The 27,756-nt window shown below is 41.9% G+C and overlaps 1 protein-coding gene across 6 annotated transcripts in view; it reads right to left on the minus strand.

Annotated features, from left to right (window-relative positions):
• Window positions 1-3,719: 3,719 nt before the first annotated feature.
• Window positions 3,720-27,756, minus strand: part of COL6A3 (collagen type VI alpha 3 chain) — a 120,390-nt gene continuing 96,353 nt past the window's right edge. For 4 of the 6 annotated variants that reach the window (XM_090045004.1, XM_090045009.1, XM_090045010.1 and 1 more), the window contains 7 exons: window positions 26,523-26,788; window positions 23,953-24,216; window positions 21,060-21,143; window positions 16,599-16,769; window positions 16,432-16,482; window positions 5,542-5,712; window positions 3,720-4,546 (listed from right to left, as the gene is read on the minus strand). In XM_090045004.1, the coding sequence (XP_089901130.1) occupies window positions 4,506-4,546; window positions 5,542-5,712; window positions 16,432-16,482; window positions 16,599-16,769; window positions 21,060-21,143; window positions 23,953-24,216; window positions 26,523-26,788 (1,048 nt within the window). In that variant the 3' untranslated portion in view covers window positions 3,720-4,505. The remainder of the gene's footprint in view (window positions 4,547-5,541; window positions 5,713-16,431; window positions 16,483-16,598; window positions 16,770-21,059; window positions 21,144-23,952; window positions 24,217-26,522; window positions 26,789-27,756) is intronic. The other 2 variants (XM_090045005.1, XM_090045006.1) reach the window with 2 other exon arrangements.

The following is a 27,756-nucleotide window of genomic DNA, read 5'->3' on the forward strand; positions in this document are numbered from 1 at the left end:
CTTCTCCTCCCTGCTGCCTGAGCATGTGGTGCTCCCATCCACCTGGGAATCCCACAGGGAGTAGTTGGGTTACTGAGCTCACCGAGGAGCCAGGTGCCACTAGGGGCAGGAGCAGCAGCAGCAGTGCTAGCTGGGGCATGGCAGCAGCAGCAGGTGAGACTGAGATGGCCCAGTGCCTGCAGGACACATGGTGGCCCGTGGAGCGTGATGGCAGCCGGCGTTCCAAATGCTGCTCCCACTCCTCCCAGGATGGACCACTGAGGCCCAGCTGCCGGCACCGGGGAAGTGGTGCCAAGGTGCTGCAGCCTTAGCCCTGCAGTGGTGGGGAGGGCTGGTCTGAGCCCTGCTCATGCTCCTGCTCCTGCAACAGGTGCAGAGCCCACCTGCAGTCCCTTGTGGCTGCATCTTGAGCTTCCTGACCTGCTCAGGCAGAAGATCTCATTGAGGGAAAGCAGAGAAGTCCTCCCAGCCTGGCTACTAGAAAATTAGCCCTGAATGTGGCTTTAAGGAGCCTTCCCTGCACTCACTGAGGCTGGGCTGTGGACTCTGATCCTCCACTTTCCCTGGGTCCTGACCCCCCAACCCCAGGCAGCTTCTCCTTTCCCCTGGGGGAGCTTGCAGCTGAACCCTTTTCCTGTAGTGATATGGCCCTAAACTGCAACTAGAGGCACTTCAGGCTGGAGATTAGGAAAAACTTTGTGACTAGGAGGCTTGCCAGGGATGGGAACAGGCTGCCTAGAGAAGCAGGGGCATCTCCATCCTTGAGAGTGAACAAAATTGTAACTCAAAGGTCAAAGTTTGAAAACTGCTGAGCTAGGGGGAACCCCTAACCAAAAATGCCAAGAAGGCAAAACTACTCAACAGCTACTATGTTTCAGTCTTTGCAAAAAATTAGCTGTAGCCTAATAGGATAAGGCTACAGCTGTAACCTAATCTGGATAAGGAAGGGGGCAAGCTTAGGGAGGAGATAACCAAAGAGACAGTCAGAGAGCTTTTGTTGGGTCTGAATGAATTCAAGTCAGCAGACCTGGATGAACTTCAGCCCAGGAACAGAAGGACTTTGCAGAGATCTTGGAGTAATTGGCAATGATCTTCATGACATCCTGAGAGACAGACCAGGTACCAAGGGACTAGAAAAGGACCAACATAATGCCGTCTTTAAAAGGGCAAAAAAGAGGACGTGGGGAACTATAGACCAGTTATCTTCACCTCAGTACCTAAAAAGGTACTGGAACATATCCTAAGGAAGGCGATTTGTAAGCATCTGGAGGAGGAAAGGCTGATGACAAGCAGCCAACGTGGATTTATGAGAAACAAATCATGTTAAACTAACTTGATCTCCTTCTTTAACAAAGTAATCACTTGGGTGGCTAAAGGGAATGCTGTGGATATAGTGTATCTGGACTTCAGCCAGGCTTTTGACAAGGTCCTGCACAACCTGCTCATAAACAATTTGGAAAATGAGGGTGAGATAAAAATACTACAAGGTGGCTATATATAACTGGCTCAATAGCCACAAGCAAAGGGTAATTATTAACAGGTCCATTTCAGAGGGGCAAGAGGTTTTGTGTGAGGTCCTACAGGGGTCTGTGCCGTGCCCAGTGCTGTTCAACATAGTTATTAATGATTTGAATGCTGGCATAGAAAGCTTCTTGAGCAAGTTTGCAAACAACACAAAACTGAGAAGGGTTGCAAACACACTGGATGATGAGAGTGAAATTCAGAAGAATCTTCACAGATTGGAAAGCTGGATAAGAGCTAATGATGCTACAGCTTGGGAGGAATAATGAAAAACACAAACATAAAATGGGTGACAACTGTCTGGATGGCAGCAGTATGGAAGAGGCTTGGGAGTCTTTGGAGACCACAGATTCAATACGAGTCTGCAGTGTGACATAGGCAGATATGATTTTGGGGTGCATTGGTAGAAGCATTAGGTGCAAGACCTGGGAGATGATAGTGCCTCTCTGCTCGGCACTGGCTAGGCCTCATTTGGAGTACTGTGTGCAATTGTGGGCTCCGCATCTTAAAAAGTACATGGAGAAATTAAGAGACAGTCCAAAGGCAGGCAATACCAATGATAAAGGGTTTGGAAAGCAAGTCGTACAAGGAGAGGCTGAAGGAGCTAGACATATTCAGCTTACTGAAAAGGCATGCAAGATGGGCATGATAGCAATCTTCAGATACTTGAAGGGCTGCCATAAAGAAGAGGGAAAGCACCTTTCCTCTTTTGGTGCAGAGAGGAGGACGTGGACCAATGGCTTGAAGTTGCAACAAAGTAAGTTTAAATTGGATATCTGGAAAAACTTCTTCACTGTTAGAGTAGTGCTTTCTGCTTTGTGTCAGGGTGTTTTAAGCCTTCCCAGAGGCATGGAGTGTTGGCTACAGCCAAGGCTGGGGACGTTGACTGACGTGTGCCAATGCGCCTCTTGAAAACAAAGCTGACTTGAGGGTCTTGTCCCCCTGCTCAAGGTCAGGCCGACCACCACATTTGGGGGCAGGAATTTCCATGGTCAGATTGGTATGGACTGTGGGGATTTTTGCCTTCCTCTGTAGTGGGGGGCACAGGATACCACCTGGGATCTCTTGAACATATATTGACCACATTTTATAAAAGCAGGACATTGGCTGCTGTAATTTCTGTGCTTTACCTGTGGCAGGTTAAGATGCTATGTCTGTGTTGTGTCAGGGTTGATGGTAGTTTTATGTAGAGTCTAGATTATAATTTGTATGGGATGGTTTGGATAGGGATCATCCTGCCTCAGAGAGGAGGCTGGACAAGATCAGTGGCTCTCAAACATTTTTGTACCAGGGCCCATTTGTAAATGTTGATGGCCAGTCCTGACCCAGTGCCCCTCACTCCCTAATTGCTGTCCCACCCCCAGGCCCCAGCCCTTCAGTGTGAGGGGCAGGAGGTGGGGGTATGTGTGGGGCACAGAGGGCCACAAACAGCCCCTTGCAGGCTGCAACTCTGACAGCCTGAAAGGGAAAAACCATGGTTTCCCACATTTTTCTCCTTTTCATGAACATGGAGACGAGTACTTGTACATGCGTATTTTTTACTGTGAAAGCTTTCTAAGTGTATGACCCTTCACTCACTTAAGTTGATGGGAGTGCAGTGATTGCCTTCTCCTGCCCCCCTCTTCATTTCACCTCTGCAGCTTCTGCCCTTTCTCTGCCTTCTTCCCCTCTTTACTGTCAGGCACAAATCAGTTCCAGCTATGGCTGGAGTCTCCCCTGGGCATAGAGCACATGGAAACTCTGCTTCATGCTCAGCCAATCAGACCCTAAATGACTGAACAACACTTAAAATGAATGTCCTACATTCTTTTGTGAGTCAGCCTGGCCCACTAGATGCACCAATGGATAGTAGCTCAGAAGAGCAAGTTCTATTCCTGTCTGCATCACTGATGTACTGAGTGACCTTGCACAAGTTACGTCCCCCTCTGTGCCTCAACTTCACCTACAAAATGGGAATAATGGTTTTGTAAATTACTTTAACATTTATGGGCAATAACTGTGATAGGAGAGTGAAGTACTATTATTGCCTTGTCTCTAAAATTCACTTTTAGTGTTTTGCTTGCCCTTACAAAAATAAAGGATAAGTACCTTGACCATGCGCAGATCTATGCATGCGCTAAAGTTATACATGCAAGTAGTTTCCCTGAAGTTATGAACGCAACCATAATTTTAAATAAATAAGACACAACATACAAGTCTCAAAATCTCCATTAGACTTCATTTAAAAGTTCTTTTGTATAGACTTCATAAAAACAAAAACCACAATAAAAATAAAATCCCCAGCCCCGCAAGAAAAAAAATTATAAAACACACAACATTAGAGGAATGCCAAAAACATTCTACACCACAATTTAAAAATTCTTTAACTGAGGCATTGGTCCCAGCAGTGCATTTGTATTAAAAAATCTTGCTTTTTTTTCCCCTTTACTGGTTTGATTGATCATGTATGTTACAAATGCATAAAAGACAGTTAGTTTGAGATCTAATCCAGCAAGAGTAAAAACAGAATGAACAATTTAAACTGCTTGTTTATCAGAATTAACTACTCTCCTACACACAGGCTTTCCATCTAAAGTTATGCTCAGATATGAAAATGATAAAAGCAGGTACATAAACAGTTGCAGTGAAATGATTTCCCCCCTTATTTTCTACATTTTACATTGCCTTAGATAGGCGTAATGCCGGAATCCAAAAGAAATGGTAATTTGTAGACATGTTCAAACAAAATAACCTGCAGTGGGTAAATACTACATAATGTTTAAGCTCTACAATATAACCCGGACACATGTAGCACTCAGTCCACAAACAGTTTAGCACCATATTGATAGGTCATGCAGCAAAACACTTTCTTCAAGGCTTGCTTGGAATTTAAAGCATGAAATAGTACAGTGCAAGGTAATTTATACCCTTAGCTTCTAAAAGGGTAAGATGGCAATGGCTGACTCCTGGTTCTCTGAGAGGTATATGTTGACACATTGCCGTCTTTAAGTTCCTATCATCGTAACAACCCCAGGATTAACATGACCTGAAAAAATGAAGGAGAAGAAAAATAAATCATTTATTTTGTGACCACTGCATGTTCAGCATCTCTTCTCATGGCTGTACTGTATTGACCATATTTACTCAAATATAAGCTGATTCTGAATTTAAGATGATCCCCCTCCCTCTCCCTAATAATTTATATATAGAAAATTTATCACAACTTGAGATGGCAAGCAGTTCCATTAAAGGATTCAACTTATGTATTTTTATGTAAATAAAAGCTGATTCTTTTTACCTTTTGGGGTTTTTTTATAATTTTCCAGGTATAGAATATAATTTTTGGAGGGTTTTCTTAAATTTGTTCCCTCCTCCCACCAACTGCTACAGCAAAGAAAATAGTGTCTGGGGGGAGGCCAGGTGGACACATCATCCTTTGCTCCCCACCCCCACTTCTTCCAGTCACCAACAGTTGCCCACCCCCTTCTCCTCAGTCTCTGCCTCTTCCTCTACCCCCACACCTTACTGTCAGATGCTGCTTAGAACTGATTTAATATATTTTCTTCTTTCTAGTTTTGTGTACTTGGCCCTTGTGAGCAATGCCTTTTTCACAACCTTGCTTTAATTTACTATTGCAGTTCCTCCTAAATTAATGAGCAAAGACAGTCCAGCAGGAAGATTCTCATTTATGCCACTTGGTTTTAAATTAGACCTTGTAAGAATAAAAGGAGGCTTCATGATTGTCAGGACTAATACTTTTAAAAGAACTCTCTTTCTCGAATGTTCATATGATGCAGATTCTGGGGACAAAAGTCTGTGTTTTCAGATCACACCAATGATGTAACTTCCTAAAGCCATAATGGCTATAGACTGGACCTTCAATCAGTGTATATCAATGTAGTTCTATTGAACTCAATGGACCTACTCCAATTTACAGTACGTGAGATCAATTAATAATTATTATGACCAGTAGTTCCTTTGCGTGCTTCCAGGTAATATACCCTAATGTAAACTGGTAATAGAAGATGGGACTCCACTTACCAGGAATGCAAACTTTTTCACATTCTTTCTGTGTCTTAAATTTGTTTTCATTTCCACCGCAACCACCATACCAGAACCTTGCACAGCTTTTGGTATCTGGGTCATAGTACCATTTTAGCGTAAAATTCCTGCAGGTTCCTTCTTCTTTTTGCAACCTGCAGATATCTGTAACTATAAAATAACAGAGAAATAGAATGACTCAGCATTAGACAAAATGGGAAGACCGTGCCCTGCTTTTCTGTAGTTCCACAGACGTACAAAGTCAAACATGTCCTGTTACAATATGCATGCAAAGACAGAGACTCACTGTTTTCAGCGGCCCTATGGTTATGGATGCCATGCAGTTTTAAAGAAGCAACCTCCTTATTAAAACAGAAATCACAGGTTGATGCTGTGCTCCCTGCTGCGATGTACAGTGTTGGCCAGAGCTGCACCCCACTGAGCACCTGTGCCCTGAGCATCTCACCTGCTGCTGCTGCACCGTGGGAGCAGTGCAGGGGTTTCCCCACACACCCCCTGCCCTCCCTCACACCCCACAAACCCGCAGACCTATACCGTGCTCCCACAAAGCCCTACATATACACAACCCCCCAACATACTCTATGCCTCTGCACACACGCCGCCACACCCCCTCACAAACCCTCCACACACACCCCTACATCCTACCATACACATACACCTACACCCTCTCACACCCCACCACACTCACACACACACACTCCACCCACACCCAAACATACAAACACACACACCATACACACACACAATATACAAAACTAAGAATTTATTTTTGAGTCAATATACAGCCACCTCTATATACAATACACAAACACAAATCATAACAAAATATTTTTCATAATAAAATTAAAATATGTTATAGTCAGTGTTTGACTTAGTGTATGATTTGGGTTTTTTTCTGGTACTAAGATGGCAAACACCCCCCACAACGAGGATTTCTGGGGGGCAAAGGGAGGGACTTCTAGTGACAAAGGTCATAGGTTAGGGGTGGGACTTCCAGTCCCAAGATGGCAACAAGGGGGCAGGGCAACTGTCAAGGGGTGAGGCTACCCATGCAGCCCTCAACAGCTCAACAAAACTTATTAAGCGACTTTCCACCTGAAATAATTGCCAGTCCCTGTTGTAGAATATCTATCCCTGGAAATTTTCAAGAGCAGTTTTGACAGACATTGGGTGCATCTATACGTGCAATTAATTAGAACAATAAGCTCTGGAGCAGTTTGAGCTGAAGTAAACTACTCCCAGGTGCCCAGGACAGCAGTAATTTGAACTAGCCCAGAGCAATTTATGCCAGGGCCACTCCTGCCCTGCTCTGCCCCAGGCTCCAGGTGGCAGCATCAGATGGTGGAGCAGTTGGCCAGGGCACAGGGGTACTTAAAGTGTAGTACCATGTGGTTAGGTGGCAGCAGAGCTGTCCCTAGGGTACAGCGAATTGGGGTGACCACCCCAGGCCCTGTGCTTTGGGGGAGCCCCATGGAGCTGGGCAGAGAGGCCACGGCCCCTCCTGTGGGGGCTGCCTGGAGCTGGTGGCTCAGACACATGCCGTGGAAGAAGCACAGAGCCCACCCCCGGCCTTTGCAGGGGTACCACAGCCCTGCACAGTGTTAAGGGGACCCTGCACAGACTGATTTTCCCTGGGCCCCGCACCCTGCTAGGGTTGGCTCTGGGTGGCAGTCAGGAATCTGGCCCCTTGCTGGCTGGGCTGACCAGATATGATTTAAGCCCACAGTCAGCATCTAAATGTGTAATTGCAGTTAATTACTCCACTGTAAGATAGTACTGTCTCTGACAATACTATTTTATGGCAGTATTAATTAGTTAGTTTACTGCAGCCTAATAGCATTGCACTTGTAAATGGTGACACTTTACTCTGCAGCTGAATAGTCTACTCCACAGTAAAGCACACGTGTAGACATGGCCACTTGGTTTAGTCAGAGCTGAGCCTGTCTTGAGCCCAGGAGGACATCTGATCCAACTGAACCAAATGACTTCCTGAGATTTCTTCCAGCCCTACTTTTCTATGATTCTGTGAACTGCTCAAAATTACTGAGATTTAGCTTCCACTTACTTGGAGATAAAACAGACACATAAAACTATTAGAACAGCTTGAAACAGGGCAAATCCCCCTCTCTCCCCCTGCCATCAGCATAATTGTGTTGTTTGTCCATACCCTATGTCACAGATTAGTAAATATTTGCTAACAGATTATGCAATTACGATCATTCTCACAGTGGCTTCTGGCTACACTGTGCTCTGCAATCCCAGGAGGCTACAAAAAATGAAAGTGGTCAAGTTTTTGACAGCAACCAGAAAGTAGAAGTCTCTCAGCTGGGCTTATTGTGTAGCAACTCATACAAAAGACATAATAAGAAACCATGTATCATCCAAGAGATTCACCACCCAACAGAGTCTGGCACAAGCATGAAAAAAGGATTAACAGAGCCACAGCCTTTCCTAGAAATACAATTTACAGCATTCAAATAATTTGCCATGTAAAAAGTGCTGCTTTCTGCTGAGCACTACAGTATCAACTATTGCCTTAAATGGCCATGATGTGATGGGCAGAATCTGGCAAAAATATTTTACCATTATTAGCTGTAGTAGTTCTGCGCTTGGCCAAGAACAAAATGAAAACTAATGAGAACACATTCCATAGAGCAGTGAGTACAGTGGCAAAATGTTTGCAAACAGATAAAAATAACATAGGAACTCCTTTGTCCTGTAGAAACCTGAAAACTTATAGCACAGGATCAATGGTCTAATAGTTATTGTTAAATAATGGTTGAGGTTCAGGTCCTACAGTCCTATTTGTATTGCCCCAGTGCCTCAAAGGGCAAGGAGGGGAAATGAAGAGGACACTTCTGGTGTCATGTTTCTATGTTCGGATGACCTGTTTGGCACAGCAGTCATAGAGAAATTTGAGAGCAAAGAGTGAAAGTTAGAGTGGTCCTTAGCTGCTCAAATTTGCATTAGAGATCTAGCAGTTCCTCTGAATTACAGGGTGGGGTTAAAAATTGTTAATACCCTTTGGGCATGTCTACATGTGATGCTTTAATGTGTATTAACCTAAGTTAATGTGCATTAAGGGTGCATGTCTACACGTGCTCACCCTTAATGTGCATTGAAAATAGTGAATTTAAGCTATTCGGACCTAAATTTGATACCTTCAAATGCAGGTATCAAATTTAAGTGCAAATAGTTAAACCGCATTAATGCACATGTAGATGTATTGAAGTGCATTAACACTCTGTGTGTGTGTGTGTGTGTGTGTGTGTGGACAAACTTGGGACTAACTTTAGTCCCAAGTCAGTCCACACATAGCATTAATGCACTTTAAATCCTGCACATGAAGATGTTTGCCTAAACCTACATAATTTGTATTAAGTTAATGTGCAGTAAATTTAGGTGTGCATAAATATGTCCTTTGTTTCCTTTCCTTACGTGCTGTACCAAGAACAGCTTAGCCAGACCCAAATATAGTTTTAAGTATTTCCAGTTGCTTGGTCTCTTGTTTAATGCTGGCATTCTTCAGTATAGCACATGACTCTAATCACATGCAGCATATGAAAACAAACAAATAAATATACAAATCCCATAAATGGTCTTAATTAAATTGAGGAAAAATCAGATACTTAAACTGTAGGAATATTTTTTCATCTCTTAGCTACACACTTTTTTGGTAACAAATTCACTGTTTATGAAATTTATAAACAGTTGCAAGAGTGATAACACTCTACAGCTAATAAATGGCCTTCAGCATTATAGCATATGCATTCAATTCTGTAAGATATGTGCGAGATTTGACAACAGGCAAAATCAAAGCACCTTTTAATTGATTGATTTTTTTTCTTTTAATTTATGTCACCTATGTACTTTTTAAAACTTTCCTTTTCCTGCATAAAACTTAGATGAGACTTCTGTACACTGTATTTAAAAAAAACAAAAAGAGTTTATTTTAGGTAATTCAAGTTTAGGGCTCCCAGTTTGAAACAACCTAAAATAAAAGCCTTTTGTAAAGTGTTGCAAATTGGGCAGTGAACATTTTCAGCTACCTAAATGATTAGAACTGTTTAAAAATCCTTGCCTATGTATATGACAGCTTCTGTAATTTGCAATCCTTTCCCCAATTACAAATTTGAATCAACCTTAACAAAACCAAGAAGGTGAAAAGAATTAGCCTTTTTTAACATAAAAATGCACAGCTCAAATCCTTTAATGGGACTATTTACCACGTGGGGCAATTAATGAGAATAAAGGTCCTAGCTTCCCGAAAAGGGAATTGTAAACTACCATTTCTACTAGTTTCATTTTTCCCATTAATAGTATCAAACATCAACTGTTCACTCACTACAGCAATGGGTTTGCCAAATAGAAAGCAATGACAGTTCTAGGATCCCAAAGTGCCAGACTGGGAGGAAATGGAGAATGAAAGGTATATTGGCAAGTGCGCTTATTTTAATCAAGATAAATGCCAAAGAACACAGCATAATACTCCCTGAACTCTGTTTTGGGAAATAATTTGGGATTAATTTGAAACTCTGATTAAAAACAGGCTTGGCAAAGAACCCCTTAAAAATGGCCTCTCGGGACAGGATTACAGTATTTAGAAATAAGAAGACTGGGTATTGGAAATTGTTTTGGGACCTGGAACATTAGTATAAGTTTTAGGGACTGGATCAAAAAATTGGGGTGTCAGATTCAATTTAAATTTCTTCATCACATACCTGTGCACTTTATCACATGGCCATTACCTGCACAAGCACCGTGACACTTAGCTTCTGATATTGGCATTTCATTTTAATTGTTTTCTTTTTACTGCTGAAATGTTTTGAGCTGTAAATCCCTCTGCTTTATGACACATGTTTTGACAATCTTTACCAAATGTGAGTCTCATATGTCAGTCAGTTCAGTTTCTGCACTGTTAACACACTGATAATTTGCTGGGGTTGCTTTAGTTAAGACAGGCCCTCCTTAGCAGCTAATGAAGATGCTGTTAAGAGAGCATCTTTGATTTATTCTATATGATGCAGCTCTACTCTGCTTTCTGTCTGACTTCTCAGCCAACTACCTCTCTCTGTTTTAGTTAAAACAAGATTATTCATATAAACTATGGAAAAGATGAAGTAGCAATATCTCCTTTCCATGTCAGGAGAAAGTTTTAATGGTAATGGCCAAAAAATGTCTTTATTTCCCTGTTCTGTTATAAAGACAGCTTTTTGCAAAAGAAAAAATTAAATTCATTTTCCCATTTTACATTTTGTGAAGGAGTTTGCTTTTTAAAAAAGAACCCCTTACCCAAGTTTATTGTTTTTATATATCAATTAAACATGGACAAACATTTTAAAAAAACCCATCAGATGCAAACAAAAAGCAGCTCTACAGACAAGGACCTGGGGCTACAGTAGAGAAGAGGAGACTGAGCAGGGATTTAATAGCAACCTTCAACTACCTGAAGCAGGGTTTGAAAGAGGATGGAGCTAGACTGTTCTTAGCGGTGGCAGATGACAGAACAAGGAGCAATGGTTTCAAGTTGCAGCAAGGAAAGTTTAGGTGAGATAATAGGAAGAATTTTCTTACTAGGAGGGTAGTAATATACTGGAACAGGTTACTCAGAGAGGTGATGGAATCACCATTCTTGAAGGTTTTTAAGACCCAGATAAACAAAGCTTTGGGTGGGATGATCTAGTTGGGGGTGGTCCTGCTTTAAGCAGGGGGTTGGACTAAATGACCTCCTGAGGTCCCTTCCAACCCTAATTGTCTATGATTCTATGAAAAGCAACATTTTCCTATACACTTAATTGTTTCTCATTTGATTATGTAATTTACAGCCTTATGAAAGATCATGCATCCTCGGTAGTATCCCATCCTGTTTTCAAGTTCCAACCATTATCACTATATTCTGACCAGTTTTACTCTTCTTTACTTTTAGCTTTATTTCATGTGAAATGTTATTTTAACATCAGTCTGTGGGTTGTAAACCATACATCTTTCCAAATACTGTGCACTCAGCATTCCTTCCTTCCTTTGTCATGTCCTTGTGACAAGGTATTTAACAGAATTCACAGATTCACTGGAATCTGACAGGTTGCACCATAAGCACTTCTGCCGTGGCCCCAAACTTGCACGCTTTGCGCTGTCTACCATGCGCCTTAGCACTTGCTTCACCCCAGCCACACTCACCATTTATAAGAGAGAAGTAAATAATGCAGAGGTTAAGCATGATCTCCTAATCCAGTTCTTTAGAATACAGTGAAATATGTGTTTTTTTACATACTTCAAAAAATTCTGTAATAAATCTAACCATTATCCTTTTAAAAACCTCCATTTTTTCTCTTTTGGTTTTGGAGGGGTGGAGGGCAGGGATTGGCAGGTTGTGGGTTTGCTTAGGCCAGACAAACTCTCATGTATGAGTTCTATTTCTGTTTAAGTGATCAAATTCTAATGTTAGTTTCCTGTGCAATTGTTAATAGATCTTTATCTTCAGTTTGCAGCCAAAAGTACCAGACTAGCATGGTGCATCCAACCAATCACCATTAACTGACAGTGAATGAACCAGTGATCTATTCACAACAAAAGCACAGAATTTTGTTTCAGACGTTGCAAAGAAATATCAAATAATTTTGAAATAAAACTAAGAATAATCTTTGGCTAATCTTTGCATTTTTCTTATATTGTTGTGAAAAAGAGCTCTGCCTGGCTAATTCTGTATAAGATAAAGGACTGCATCTTTTACCTCAATAATCCTCTTGTGACAGAGAGCCTGGGATGCTCTGTCACTTTGAGAGAAGCAGCCCAGAGCGAGCACTGCAGGGCAGGCAGGGCACAGCTGTGACTGGGGGGCCACTAGCTAAAGAGATTAATTAGCAGGCATCTGCAAACAACCAAAGAGAGTCACCTAACCAGAAGAGGCAGGGCCCTGGGAGAGATATAAGGCAGGGCCAGAGCCAGGGTAGCCTGTCTGGCCATGGAGGCTGAGAAGGAAGAGCTCTCCAGAGGTGCCGGTGACTATAAGCAAACTGGGAGAGCCTAGAGAGACTCAGCAGCCCAAGAGAGGACATAAATAAAGACCTTGGAACAGATGGGTCTGGGGCCCATACAGATAGAGGGGGTCCAGGGAGGCTGCAGGGGCTTGGATAGAGCCCGATAGGGCAAGACAAGAAGCAGGGAACCCTGAAGCTCAGTCCAGTCCATGAACTAGAGCTAGAGCTCTCAACTAGAGTAAAAAGATGGAGGCCAAGAAGACCAAATTCTGATATGGGAACAACAGTAGGCTCACTTTAGGTCCCTCAGGCAACCTTCCTCCTTCCAAAATAATACCATCGAAGGGATGGCACGCAAGTGGAGTTGAGGGCCTAGAGCTGGAGCCAGGGCAGGAATTTTCTGGCCACCAGGATATGTCATGGCTGCCCCTGGGATCTCAACATATCACACTACCATGAAAATTTCAGGTGTGCGTGGGAAACTGTGTGCTGTTAATGAGCAAATCATTCATATAGTTGACTGAATTATGCTAGTGGTTTAGGCACTGAGGCTGTCACTGCCTCCAGGGCATCTAATTTGTATCTAGAGTTTACAATACAGATAAACATACTGAAACAGGAAAATACCATGGAGTTAATGCTGCAGTACCACTTGCCATCCTAAAGTGATGACAAATTGTGATAATAGCTTGAAAACCATGAACAATTTTAAAATTAAACATGGCAGGTGGTCCCTATTTGCCTCTTGTGGTTTTTGAGTTTATAGGAAGCAAGAGGGGCATACTTTTAAGTTGATCACTTATCTGCATCTCTAAGAGCTAAGAACTTGATCTTTCTATTTTCAGCTTACATCTGAGAATATCCCATCATCCTGTAACTCCATGACCAGGGACAATAAGCAAAGTACTAAATTATTTGAAACTGAATTATAGCATCAGAGGTGGCAAGCAAAGCAGGTTGGGAATATTCTAGCCAAACAGTTTTCTGACAGGAAACTCCATTTCTACAAATTTCAGATTTTCCATGAAAAAAACTTCAATTTTGCTGGAAAAATATTGATTTTCTGCTGGGTATGCTAGGAGTATTAGGTTTCCACATTCCCTAGGTATAAAGTTCCACACTCAGAGCTGCTAGGGATCCAGGGAACCTTTGACGCTGAGGCTCTGTAACTCCCCAAATGGCTAGGTTACCCAGTTCTGCTGCCGCACACCACATGGAAAGTTATCCATGCCATATATATCAGTTAGTATTTCAAAATATATTTGTTTGTATATTTGGAAGTAATACCAAAACATGTTAGTATTTCCTGTATGAATGTATGTGTGTGTGTATGAAAATGTATATATATAAAATTCCAAATCCGGGGGCGGAGGAGAATCCTTAAGATTTTGATGTTGTTTGCAGAACAGAAAAAAAATCTATATGTATATGCTTTAAAATAGATACTGGAAATACTAACATGTATCACAGAAATTAAGGATTGAGTCCAACCACCCTCCTCTGAGCAGGAATACTGCTGAGATCACATGATCCCTGCAAGGTGTCTGTCCCATCTCTTCTTGTAGACTTCAAAGGTTGGGAACTTCATTACCTCCTTGGGAAGTCTATTCGAGAGTCTGGTCACCCTTACCATAAAGAAGTTTTTACTTACAACCAACCTGAAACCATCCTATTACAGATTATGGCCATTGCTCCTTGTCCTCCCCTGGAGTGCCTAGTGGACAGTTTTTATCCCAGCTCCTGATAATCACTCCTTACATACTCATAAATGACCACCAAGTTCTCCCCTCAGTCTTCTCTTCCCCAGGCTGAACAGTCCCAGATCCTATAGTCTTTCCTCATAAGGTCTGTCTTCCAGGCCCTTAATTATTCTTGTGGCCCTTCTCTGGACCCTTTCAAGATTCTCCACATCTTTTTTGAAGTGCATCACCCAGAACTGGACACAGTACTCCAGCTGGGGTCTCACCTGTGCCAAGTAGAGAAGAAGGATCACTACCTTAGCCCTTCTTGCAATGCATCAGCTAATGCACTGCAGTATGCTATTAGCTCTTGACTACAGTGTTGCACTGGCAGCTCATGTTCCTCTTGTAATCAACCCCATAACCCCGAGGTCCCTTTCAGCGATTGTGCTGGCCAGGACATCTCCTCCTAACATATATTCATGTTGCTGGTTACTTCTCCCCAGATGAAGTACTCTGCATTTATCCTTATTGGACTGCATCCGGTTCCACGTCACCCACCTTTCCAGCTTATCCAGTTCCACTTGGATCCTCATCCTATCCCCTAACATGACTGCTTTTCCCCATAACTAAGTATTGTATGTAAATTTTATGTAAACTTGGCCATCGTGCTTTCCACATCCTCATCTAAATTGTTGATAAAGATGTTGAACAGCACAGGACCAAGAACCGAACCCTGCGGGACACCACTGGCCACCTCCTGCCAAGATGATACAGACCTGTCTAACACTCTCTGGGTTTGACCTCTTAGCCAGTTCCCAACACACCTGACCATGGACTCTGCCAACCCACAATCCCCCAGTTTTTTTATGAGTGTCATGGGAGGCCATATTGAAGGCCTTCATAAAATCTAAGTGTATGACATCAATTGCATCTCCTTCACCTAAGGAGTTCATTACTTGATCATAGGTTGGTCAGATATGACATGCCCACAATGAAACCATGCTGACTATTCTTCAGCATCATGCCGTCTGGCAGTCTCTTATAAATAGACTTCTTGATAACTTTTTCCAAAATTTTACCTAGTATTGGTCAAACTGATTGACCTATAGTTTCCTGGATCCTCCCTCCTCCCCTTCTTAAAGACTAGCACCACACTGGCCCTTTTCCAGTCTTCTGGGACCTCTCCCAAGTACCACAAGTCTTCAAATACCATTGCCAATGGTCCCATAATGACTCCAGCCAATTCCCTCAGCATTCTTGGGTGTAGAAATAGTTTGGTATTCTGCCTGCCTATGTCCTTAGACCAACACAACAATCACCTGAAACCTCCAAAACCTCAGCATTTTTCAAAGAACTGAAATTACATTTCCTGGTCAGCTAAGTGAAATTACATTTTACTCTCAGCAAAGTGTCACTGTATGTAATGATCACCAGGCTGAATAGATACAGTGTAAGAAGACATGATTCCATTAATGGTAGCATGATTCTACTACATTCAGTTTCTTGTATTATGTCTGTCAATTTAGAGAAAAAAGTTCTCCTATTAGCACCGATAGTTCCAGTTCTCTGCTTTCTATTTTATTCTTCCTGACCCAAAATGTACCCAAGGTCACATCTCCTCTTCCAGTCTACATGGCTGGAAACCCTTGGGTCTAGAGCAGAGGAAATTCTTGAAGAAATCTTTGCTATTTTTAGTGAATTCCTTCCTCCTTGGTTTTTTTCAGCCCTGCATAAGAACAGCACTTAGACTCAAGATTCAAGCCACAAGGCACATTTTTTCACTTACATAAATGCTGATTTTATACTTGTCTACTGAAATATTTAAGAGGAAAAAGCATCCAACTAGACAATGACATGTTAGTTACAGAGTGATAACTTGGGTTACCTGCTGATAGCACTTCTCTAATTTAGTGAGCACATGCTTAACATGAAATAAAGTGCACCATTTTGAGACAGCTATGTTCAACTTGCATCACTGTTGCATTTTGTGGTATAAGACAATCCATGCAGACAACATATTCATGCAAAGCATGTGATGGGATCTTACTCAAGTCAACCAATGGAGAGGGGAAAAAAGAAGACATACAATCCAATTACATTTCTCCTAGTCCCATGACAGCAAAGCTTGCAGCAGAAGTGCTCTACACAATGACACAACTGTAAAATGATCTAAAGATTAAATACAGAATCTGCTTCATCTGTGCTTTTACCTGACAATAATCTGTTCTCAAGGGGTGGTTGCTGCATGGCATTCTCAGTTGCTGTAGGGGGGAAAAGTGTGTTGGAGGTTGTTTTTAAACCAGTATTTTTTGCCAGTTGGAAACTTTATTTGACAGTATTATAAAATGCAAAATGATGAACCCTGCATGGTACTTACATGGCTTCAAGCATCTGCTAATGCAATCAGCTTCTGTCTCAAATCTATTGGCATTACCGCCACACCCACCATACCACACCTGGGTGCAGATCTTGTTTTTGTAGTCAAAGAACCACATAACCTGATACTCCTTGCACTGAGTGCCCATGTCAAAATCCAGCAAGCAAGGATCTGTCAAATTTGAATTTCAAAATGTGCAAAGGTTAAATGACTCTGAAAGGGTTAAAAGCTGAAAAGCCAAACAGCAAACAAAGAGAAGTCAAGCTTTTAAAAATGTCATAAATAGAACTGTTGTGAGCCTGAGCTGAACCCTGCTTGTGGCTCCTACCACAGAATAGCATGTGCACATACATTGCACTGATCCCACTAAATTAAACATGCTAAGCAGCTGGTGCATGCACCTCATTTGCATAGGCTTGCTGTCTTCATGCCTCTAGTGCCTAACAGAGCATAGTGAGTGTGCCAGAACAGCATAAAATATTACATGGCCCATATGAAATTTGTGGCATATCACTTTTCTGTGATTCCACAAATAAAACACTTCTTCCCATTTCCCCTCCCCTCCTCCCTCCACCAAATTTCACTGCTTCTCCAAATCCAGGTTGGGTTTCAAAGTAATTTATCTTACCTGAAGGGCTGAAGGCTCAGTTATAGGCCAGAGTGCATGGGGCTGCCCTTACCAAGCAGAGGTAAGGACAAGCATCATGACTGCATATGGTATAATAGCATAATAATTTCTGAGGAAGCCCAGCACAAAATGATACTAGCTATACCTGTTGAAAAGGTAAAGGGTGTGCTGCCTTGGCACTGGCTAGAGGTGCTTCCAGTGGTCAGGATTTGCCCATATTCATGTCCTGATCAAGTTAGCTCCTTTTGGATTGCATAAAATACTGCAATCACTGCTAGACATGCCCTCCTCAATTCATGCACTCACAAAGCTTTAGCAGCCATATTATCACTCCTTTATGTATGAGTGCAGTGAGAAGTCCCTCACCAAGCATCACACTTGAACACGGCATCTCCAAATCCATATTGGGCCTCCCTCACAGAAAGTAGAACCTGACTCAGTGAGCACTGACAAAGGAAAAGGAGAGTGCTCCTGGACACTGGCTCTTCTTAGCTCATGCAAGGACTGCACAGCTTGGCACATAATTTTCACCCTAAGTAATTAATTAAATGAAAGCAACAATGTAATTGCTACATAATTTATCTACTACTGAGCTGTACTTGGTATTTAGTAGTACATGTTCTACAATATGGTTTCATAGTTTAACATCTAACTAAACTGGATGGCACGCCCACACCTACCACAATCAGAGGTGTTTGCTTACTGAAGACCAGATTATGAACCTCTGAGGAGCTGCTATTTACATAGAAACATCCTCCTGAAGTCAGAGACTATTCCTATGTGTGCCCAGATCCTACCAGTTAAAAAACTGTTCAACTTGGGTGAATTTTAGTTTTAAAACGCTTTTTAAATGCTCTTACTGGGTGCCTATATACCTGCTCGATGGTGGCAGAGATGGCATTTTAATTTAAAGCAGTTTCTGGACAGCTGCTACAATTAAAACACTACAGCCTAATATGTATTAAGCCCCCGCACATTGAAAAATGGCCACAGGACACTTTAACTAAAAATCATTCAACAAGCTTTAGTTAAAGCACCCCATGGGCATTTTTAAACCCACAGCGGCTTACACACATGATGCTACAGCAGTGCCTGAGCATTCTAAGTACAACACTTTGAAATACCTGTCTAGGCACCCACTGTTTTCAGGTCTCATTTAAAATTAATACAGACTGGAGTATTTCACTTGTGATCTTGAACTAATATTTTGGGACTATATCCTACAGTTCTTCCTCACCTCCTATTCATTAATATCAGTTTTTGTCTATATAAGGACTGCAGCATTCAGCTTTTACTGTGTGACATGTTAGAACTTTTAAATGCATGCCTCTTATCCAAGTCAGATGACTGCCGCAAAGGTTTGAAGGAAAGTTTATGTTAAGCAGTGCTTTTCAAGAAGAGCATTCTGTTTTATGTTGTATGCATGTTGAAACAATCCAGATAAGCAATGCCATCCATGAATTATTTATTAAGTGGTATGTTTCTACAAGATTGCTAGCTACTAGACACTCTTCCTTTTTTGGGACCAAAGCACTCACAGCAAAAGTCTCAGTGTACACAACATATATTTCCTATGAGCCTGTATTCCACATTCACATATGCCTGCTAAAATACATACAGTACGACAGCTTAATGTATTTTGATGCTGCTTTGTTCTTCACTTCAACCCCTAAGAGTTCCTACAGTGTGGTGTACAACCTGTGAAGTTAAATTTGGACAAATGGACTCAGTATGACATGAATCTTGTAAGGCTGTTTCTGAAGAACTGAAAAACAAGGGTTAAACATACAGACAAGAACAAGTACCCTCACATGCTGGCAATGGCACTGCAGATGTAGAATAACACATGGTGGTGCGGAGAAGAGCAGAGGCCAATAATGCACAGAATGGAACTATTAGAGTACACATAATGGACAATGAAAATGAAACAAGTGAGTATGGTGGCATGTATCAAATGAAAAAGGGACACTGAAAAAAGCATTTGGTGTACTGCAGCAAATCCAAGCAATGATATGCTGTCCAGAAAAGCACGGAAATGAAATGTTCCCGGTCTGGAGCCAACAAGTTCAAAGTGGTGTTGCTGAACAGTACAGTTCAGATGTATTGACAGTTACACACACTGAGCCAGTAATAAGATTTCCCTTCTGTGCCTACATCAACTCTGGGAAAGCTAGTCATGCTTTTTCAGAGCTCTCAGAAATGTCACTGCCTCAGAGCACCTTGAAACTGCCAGGACTTGTAAGTTTCTTTAGTAGTTTATATACCACTTGAAGAAGCCTAAACTTGGTTTCCAGAAAACTGCTGAATTCTACCATGGTTTGCACTCATTCTTCGGCAATCCCTCACAGTCGAGGATGATTGTCTTCCATGATTGTCTTCTCTGTGTCTCAGATACACAGGGACACATATACCAATATACACAGGCACCCATACACAGGCCCCTGTACAAATCCCTTGAAATCAATGCGGCATGTGGACTGGCATTAAAGTTGTTTGACTCTCACAGGGAACAAGTAAGAACTGGGTGCCTGAATCTCCTAATCCCCTACACTGCTGTAGAAATCTTGCCTGTTCATACATTTTTAACTCTCAAAAGTATATAATCTGTTTACAATGAAAATAACGTTACAGTAAAGACAAGACTTTAAAATAAACAAAAGATTAAAATAAGTCCTTTTTGCATGCTTTTGGTGGTGTTAATAGAAGGTCTCTATGGCCAATGAAAACAAAATGGAGATGTTATTAGCTATAATGATTATATGTTAACAATGAATGGTAATAAACAAATTGTTAATCACTGAGTCGGGTTCCATGAATTGCTTATTACAATAAAACAGGGTGGAAAGAAATTAGTGGGAGGATGGTCTGGCAGTCGGAGGTACAATATAAGGAAAACCCAATAAATCAGTTGCATTACTGTACATTTATAAAATATCATGCAACTAATCTTTTTTGGATGCCCTGGAAATATTTTACCATTGTCTGCCTAGTAGATAACAGGATTTTGGTAGAGCTTTTTGTTACATTGTGGAATGGAGACTGGTGACCTGACTACCACCAAAAGATACCATATGAAATAAGCATCTGATGATGTTGCTGGTGATGCTCAGTCCCTGGACAGTTCATCCTCTTCCAAAAACAGGACCCAAATACAATAAGGAATGTCAGGAGCACAAAGCATTCCTTACAGCTTCTGCCAGGGAGCAGATTGTTGAGAGATGTGCTAACTGGGTGGCTCTTAGCCTCTACTGAAGGATCAGATGCTGCCAGCCTTATTTGCATGAGCCCTGATGCAAAGCCTCACTGAAATTGATGGAATTCAAATCAGTGACATGAGCAGGCTTTGTCTCAGGTCCATGGAGTACTACCTCACTCCCTATGCAATTCCATTAAAATCAATAGTCTTTAAGAGGAGGCTAGATGTACACTTTTCCTGCCATGGCAGGGGGTTGGACTCAATGATCTGCTCAGGTCCCTTCTGACCCTAGAAACTATGAAACTATGAAACAATAGGATTGCATAAAGTATAATGCAGCATTCAGAGGCTGGACAGCAGACTGTGGCCATAAGGGAAAAGAAACTTTCCAGCTCTTAGCACCTTAACTACCTAAGTAAATTATTTATATCCTGACAAAAATAAAGGGCCAGCTTTTCAGCTGGTAGAAATTATCATAGTTCATTGATTCCAATGGAGCAACTCTCATTTACAGTAATGGCTAATTCAAGGCCCACTTAAGTCACTAACTTCAGTAGAATTGCAACAGATTCTAGCTGAGAATCTAGTCCAAGACATCAAAACTTCCTGTTTCAGTGATTCTTGCTGCGTCACTTACCCGTTTCTGGGACTTCCAAAGGCTCGGTGTTCACCATGAGGTTGGCAGTTGCTACTGAAGGTGCCCTGGGCTGGGGTGGACTCTCTGTAGGAGCAAAGTCAAATGGAATGGTCATACAAAGAGAAAACATCCTGCAATGATGTATGCAGTGAAAGGAAAGGAAGCACACCTCCTAACCATCTTTCAAAACCCTTACTTTATCTTGCTTGCCTACTAGAAATCTACAGTCTTCAATGACAACTCTATCTCTCAGCCAGAAACAGATAAGTTCAAACAGTCAAGGACTGAAATAAAAGCTGGTAAACAAAATTGTTGGCCCTGGTTCCAGTATGGAAAGGGAAAGCAAAAATGAACTACAATGTTCAGATCTGGGCTTGTTTACATAAATGTTAGAAAAGTTTATTGGTTGCAGCTGAGACAATGAGTAATAAATTTCAGGTTAACCGTGGCAGAGCTGATTTAATTTCACAGTCTCCACCAACAACATTAACATGTCTGCTTTATTCTGTATTAGAATTAGAAGTAAGGGAGAATTTGCTTGCACCCGTGGATTAGTTCTCAAACTCTAAGCACTGCACTGGAGCTGCATGGAGTTGCTGCAACTTCACACCTGCTCTTCCCCCACACTATCAATTCCCAGAGGTTGGCCTGACAGCCACATTGCAAGGGCACTACTGAGAAGAGTCCCTGGATGTAGCTTCTTTCAGGAACCTTGCAGGGGAGAAGAAATCACCACAAGGCATCCTGCCTAACCTACTCCTTCTCCCTTCCAGTACAGCCACTGACCCACTTTTCATGTTGTTGGAATTGCAAACATGGCTGAAACTGCTCCTTTCTGTGTGGGATGGGGGAAGAACTACATGTGGATTTGGGTGGGGAAGAAATGATCCAACCCAGTGGGCTAGATTCTCAGCTGGTTGTAAGACTGCTGCTTCATTGGTGTTAATGGAGCTATGCTAATGGACATCAGCTGAGGTTTTGGTCCCCCCAGGGCATTTTGTAATTGCAAAGTTGTTGGAGTTATACTTGTGATTTGTAAATAATGTTTGGACTGAATATAATCAGTGACACACAGATCTACTCAGCACTTGGACAGTGAATGTAAATTCTGCTGGGAAAGATTTTTCTGCACATCGCAATAGATAATTTTATTAAATAGATTTTGCTAAAAGTAAGGGAAAAATTAATTCAAAAGTATAATTTAGCTAGAAGAAAGCCATCCCATCCACAAATCCCATAGTACTAGTTCCACAAGGAGGATTTCTGCTTAAATTATGGGCACACATGGGCATCACTAAGTGTATCTTTATGGAAATAACTGAACTAGGCATCATTGGTTCTAATTCAATGTGTGCAAACACCTCTCTCTCCTCTGGGTTGATGTCTTTACTTAACATTTTTGTGGGAGTTTATTGCTTGTGAACACAAGAGATTTCAAGCCTGATCCAAATCCACTGAAGTCAACAGAAAGACTCTCACAGATTTCATTGGGTATTGGATCAGGCACTAAGAACACTGGGCTAAGCCAGGCATAGTGTTGGCAGGAACTACGCAAACTACCATCAGCTTGCCAGTGTACCTTAGAGCTGACCTGCCAGGAACCTGGGCTTGTATTGAGCAACAACAGCCAGCTATGCTAGAGGGTTTGGTAGTTTTCTACTAGTTATGTATACATGGACTCAAATCTTCAAAGGATTAGCCAGTGTGAGCCAACCTTTTTTGCAGGCACCCCACACATCAGCTCCAAACCCTCCCAGAGTACCATTTTGATCCCCTTCCCCTGCCCAATCTGCTGTTCTGCTTTCTGCTCCCCAGCTTCCTGCTGTATCTGCCGCTGTGCTTCCTGCTCTCTCCCTGATCTGCTGCATACCACACACAGAGGCTACCCATGCCACTTGTGGCACCCCTGCTACAAGTTGGCCACCCCTGGATTAGACCATGTTTTGATCCCATCCATATGAACACATGGAATAGGTGAGAGTAGGACAAGTAAAAGGTTATAGAAATGGTGATGAAAACAATAGCGTATTTGAGCAATTTTTTATTTTCAAGGCCTAAATCTATACTGTTTCCCTAGTATTATTATCACTAATAATATTAATGTTAATAATAATCAGCTAACCATCACAATCAAGATTGGGGCTCCAGTGTGTCAGACTTTTAAGCTATACAGTAGGAGACAAATACCTAGAGTTTGTGTCAGTTTAACACAGCTGACATGATAACTCATATTTGCCAAAAAAATCAAATCTAATTCATGTTGTACTGCCAGACCATGGCACTGAGCTAAAAGGAAGAATGTGAGCCATATTTAGAATTTAACACCAGTTTACTCTCTCTTGTTTACACAGATCTTCCATTTAACCTTTCCAGCATCTCAACTGGGTTTGAATGAATGATCCATTTACTTTAGTGTAAACTGTCCTTCCACCAAAGTAAAAGAGATGACACATGACTTTTATCACTACCCTACTGTAAGTGACTAGAATCCAGTGAACGTTAGCTCAGGAAAAATCAGGGGTGAAACTACACTGGCATAAGTTACAATGGATGGATATCATGTGTTGTCTCCTATTACAGGTAGAAGTGCCTATTGTGGCAACTGGCAGTCTGTCTACTTCACATACCCATGCAACTTATATGATGAAAAAAGAGGTAGTTAGCTATGTTACTTTGAAGTCAGATAGAAGGCAGGGTGAGAGAGAGAGCACTTTAAAGACTAACCAGTTCAGAGAATCATAAACTTGTAGGCATAATCTCATGCCCCTCTGAATCAGTTAGCCTTTAAGGTGCTACCCTGCCCCGCCTTCTACACTGGTGTAAGTTACACTGTTGTTAACATGTCTTGTGTCCACAGTTTTTTTCATTGCTTGTGTACACAAAACCAACTTACTTGTGCTGAACGTTGCCATGTAGTTTAGTTTGATTTGTGATTTTTGATAACCAATAATTACTACATGATATTTCTGCCCACTTCTGAGGCCTCCAATGACTCGTTCAGTGCCAGTTACATTTTGCTTCAGGACTAGGGAGTGGTCATGTGCTGATGTGACGGTGATGTCAAAAACATAGGCAGACTGAGGCTCAGGGTTTCCCCAGCGGAGCTTAGCACTGGTCTCAGTGATGTCAGTGATCTGGATTTCATTTGCCATTTTAACTGCAATGCAAAATCAAAACAGAAACTATAATAAGAGGCTTCAAAGGAAAAACAGTGCAGTGTGGCTTCAAATCAGCAATTACTTAGGATGATAATGTGAAAGTTAATCAAGGTGTTGATGCCCACTGTCTACAACAGATTACAGAAAGAAGAAGTGTTGCAGAAGTGAACTAAGTAGTTGGGCTGTCTCAGTTTATGCCCAACCTGAAAGACCTTAAAAAGACCAAATATTCAAATACTAGGTGACTGCATCACAGTCTATGACCAACCACAGGCCATGAATAATCCTAATTAATCAAAGTTCTGTTTCAGACTAAAGGTATTGAAAGTCTCCCATAGACTGCAGTGAATATGTATGACCCAATGGGTCAAATCATCAGTGTAAAGAGACATAGCTCCATTGAAATAGTGGCACTCTGGATTACATCTGCTGAAGATTTTAGTCCAGTCTCTGTCCAACAACAGCAGCTGAGCCAGCAACAGTCTAAATGAGCCTAATTAATTTAAATGAAAGAGTTTTCCCGGCCCTAGACAAAACTGCAATAAAACACTGGATGAGAAATGCTGCCTGAAAACGTATTGAACCTTGTGATGTGTACAGATGCTGATGAAAAAGTTGACCCCTAATGAAATCATAATAATACGATTATACTGAGGCATGTTCCTCTACAAAGATCTAGCATACATCCACTTTGCCATATAGTGTTGTTGGTTTCATTTCCTAAAGAGCTGTACAAACCCCTGGACCAAAGTATATGTTAAAACTCTGCTAAAGTTGGCATTGCTCACACGAAAAGACACTTTGTTTTCTTATATAGGATGTCTGCATTGCCTTTGTTTTGCACAATCTGTGACTTCTCAGTATAACTGACCGAACCAACAATGCACTTAAGTATATGCAATATCTTTGAGCCAGGCTTTGTATAAATATTGTCTGGTTTCTGATTCAGGGAGAGCCACACAACCCCCAAGGCCTTTGGCTTTAACTCTGGTGGCATTTGTACAGTAGCTGGGGCAGTGGGAGTGGATGCAGCTCTGCTGGAAGGAGGAGTTTTTTGGGTGCCAGAGCTACACCAGCTCTGGCACCCAAAGGACAGAAGATTTGCTAACGGAAGGCACTTTCTGATGCCAGAGCTGTGTCTATATTGGGGATTTTGCCAATGCTGAAGTAGAGGCTACAGGGTGTGATCTTTTCACAGCCATAGGCAGCCTAACTCTGCTGACACAACGCAGACATGTAAACATGGCCTCTCTGCGTGGAGACAGGCCTAACGCTTGATGCATTCCAAAGTGCAGCTGCACTCTGAAGCAATTCCAAAACGCAGCGCTTCAGCCATGGACACATGTGCAGCCCCCGGCCATGCTTCCCAACAGGAACATTTCAGAATTACCAGGTTACATGCTCTCCAAGGAAAGAGCACAGCAGGGAGCTGCTGCATCCTGCAGGTCTGCTTTTCCCCCACCATACAGTAGTGCTGCAACATCAGTGCAGCTCTGCAGCCCCCTGTCTCCAAGAGGCAGTTGCTCTATTGTCCTTCCCGAGTTGTGGTGAGCAGAGGCAATGTAAAAGTGCTCTCCTGTCCACTTTGCCTTGCGTCTTCTAGAGCATCTTCCTTGGTGAGGGGGAGGGTGCAGTGGTGGAGTTGCAGCCCTCTTTGATTGCTGATCCACCCGAAGTTTAAAACTAAGTGTTTGGCAGCAGCGGCAGCATTTCTGTTCAGGCAGCAGTGAGAGAATCAATTCAATTCATGGGTCATTAAAATCTACCTAATTCCTTCTGAACTCTTCATTCTACAGGTGTTAAATAGCTGCTCTCCTTTTTAATAGTGTTGATGTTCCACTAATCAAGCTAGCCTTTCTTTTTCAAATCTACTGTTTTAGCTGCTGCTGGTAGCTCCTATTTCACAGCACTGCAGACTCTTTGTAGCTTATTCCAATAAAGTTATATTTGTTTTTGCTTCACTCTCAAAGAATAATACAGCCCTATGCCTTTGGCATAGTAGTAAAGATTCTAGTTTCCTTTTTTATGTGGAGAAAAATGTGCTGTGTTATATGTGCTGAGGCACCACACCATGTGCACCTCCTTTTCAAAAATGTCATGGGAGAGGCTGTGGTCTCATGACTCTGGTGGGTGGAGGGGCAGGGGAGGGGGAAGATAGAAATGCTTTGGGAGAGTGGAGGTGAAGCAGACAGGAGAGTGTTTTCTGACTTATTTCACAGTATTTGAGACATGAATGCAAAATATCATTGATCAGATCCCAAACCATGACATTAAAAATGGGAGGCATGACTATTCCTGTACCCACCTGCTGCTTTTTTTTGAGGACGTGCAGTGGCACTTGCAGTGGTAGTGGTGGTGGCAGTGGTGGTGGTGGTGGTGGTGGTGGTGGTGCTGGTAGTGGTAGTTGCTGTAATGCTGGTCATGGGGCCCACTGTGGTGCCTGCAGTGGTGTGTGCAATGGTGCTGGCACTGGTGACTGCCATGGTGTTGCTGTCGCTGGTTTTGGTCCTAGCACTGGTGCCAGTACTTGTACCTACACTTATGTTTTTAGTAACATTGGTTGCAAAATACCTATTTAAACAAAAAAACAGTTATCAACAGGCATATTTTTCTAGATAATATAACATATCGACACATCGAGCAAAAGTATCTTTAGTGTTATATTACAGTTCTGAAGGTAGAGGATCTGAAGTCCATAGGGATCAATGGAATTCTTGCCATGGACTTGCATGAACTATATACCATGCCCACAGACGAATTAGAATATGTTTCTTTTCCTTGTCATACTGGAAGAGACCACCCTTAAGGCTATGGTGGCAGGAATATTACAAATGGAGTGGGTTGTTGCTTAGATTGGTATACAGATATGAAAATATCACACATACTTGTTGGAAAAGAAATTCATCTTTCTCACTTTCAAACACATCTGGTTGTCTGCCTCCTGGTCTTCGTTCATATATTGCACCTATCACTATACAGATTGAGTCATCCTGGCATAGCCACTCTATGGTACAATGCTTGTGCCAATTATGCTGATTATGTTAAAATGCAACAACTGTCACCATACATATTGCCTGATAGCAGACTCATCTTCATGGTCATTTACAGTGATACAAGTGAAAGAACAGAAAGAAGGACAACTAGAGGTGTGGATATGCTTCCATTTGGAGGCTCTTCAAAAGGGCAGCAGCTGTTAAGTTCTTATTGTTATGTGCAAACCAACTGACAATGATTCAAATGGAGTGATATTGCTATAATTTTAACACCGCTCCATCCAGATGTTTGTATGTCCACACCCTAATAGACAAATGAACTAAAATGTAGGGAAGATAAGGACCCCATCTTGCTTGCTCCAAACTTGGAGTTATCATTGAAATCACTGGGATTTTCATGAACTGAGAACTTATAGATTTGAGTCTACTGACCCCACTTAAAGGTTTCACTCCCAAATCATGACTAAAATTTATAATTATTGTTTCCAGAAGCAATTCGCATTTTGGAACATCTCAATTTTTGGTGTTCTTCTTGGGACTAGTAAT

Source organism: Crocodylus siamensis, chromosome 4 (assembly GCF_052110815.1).
Source record: "Crocodylus siamensis isolate JL-2025a chromosome 4, ASM5211081v1, whole genome shotgun sequence".
Lineage (NCBI taxonomy): Eukaryota > Metazoa > Chordata > Crocodylia > Crocodylidae > Crocodylus > Crocodylus siamensis.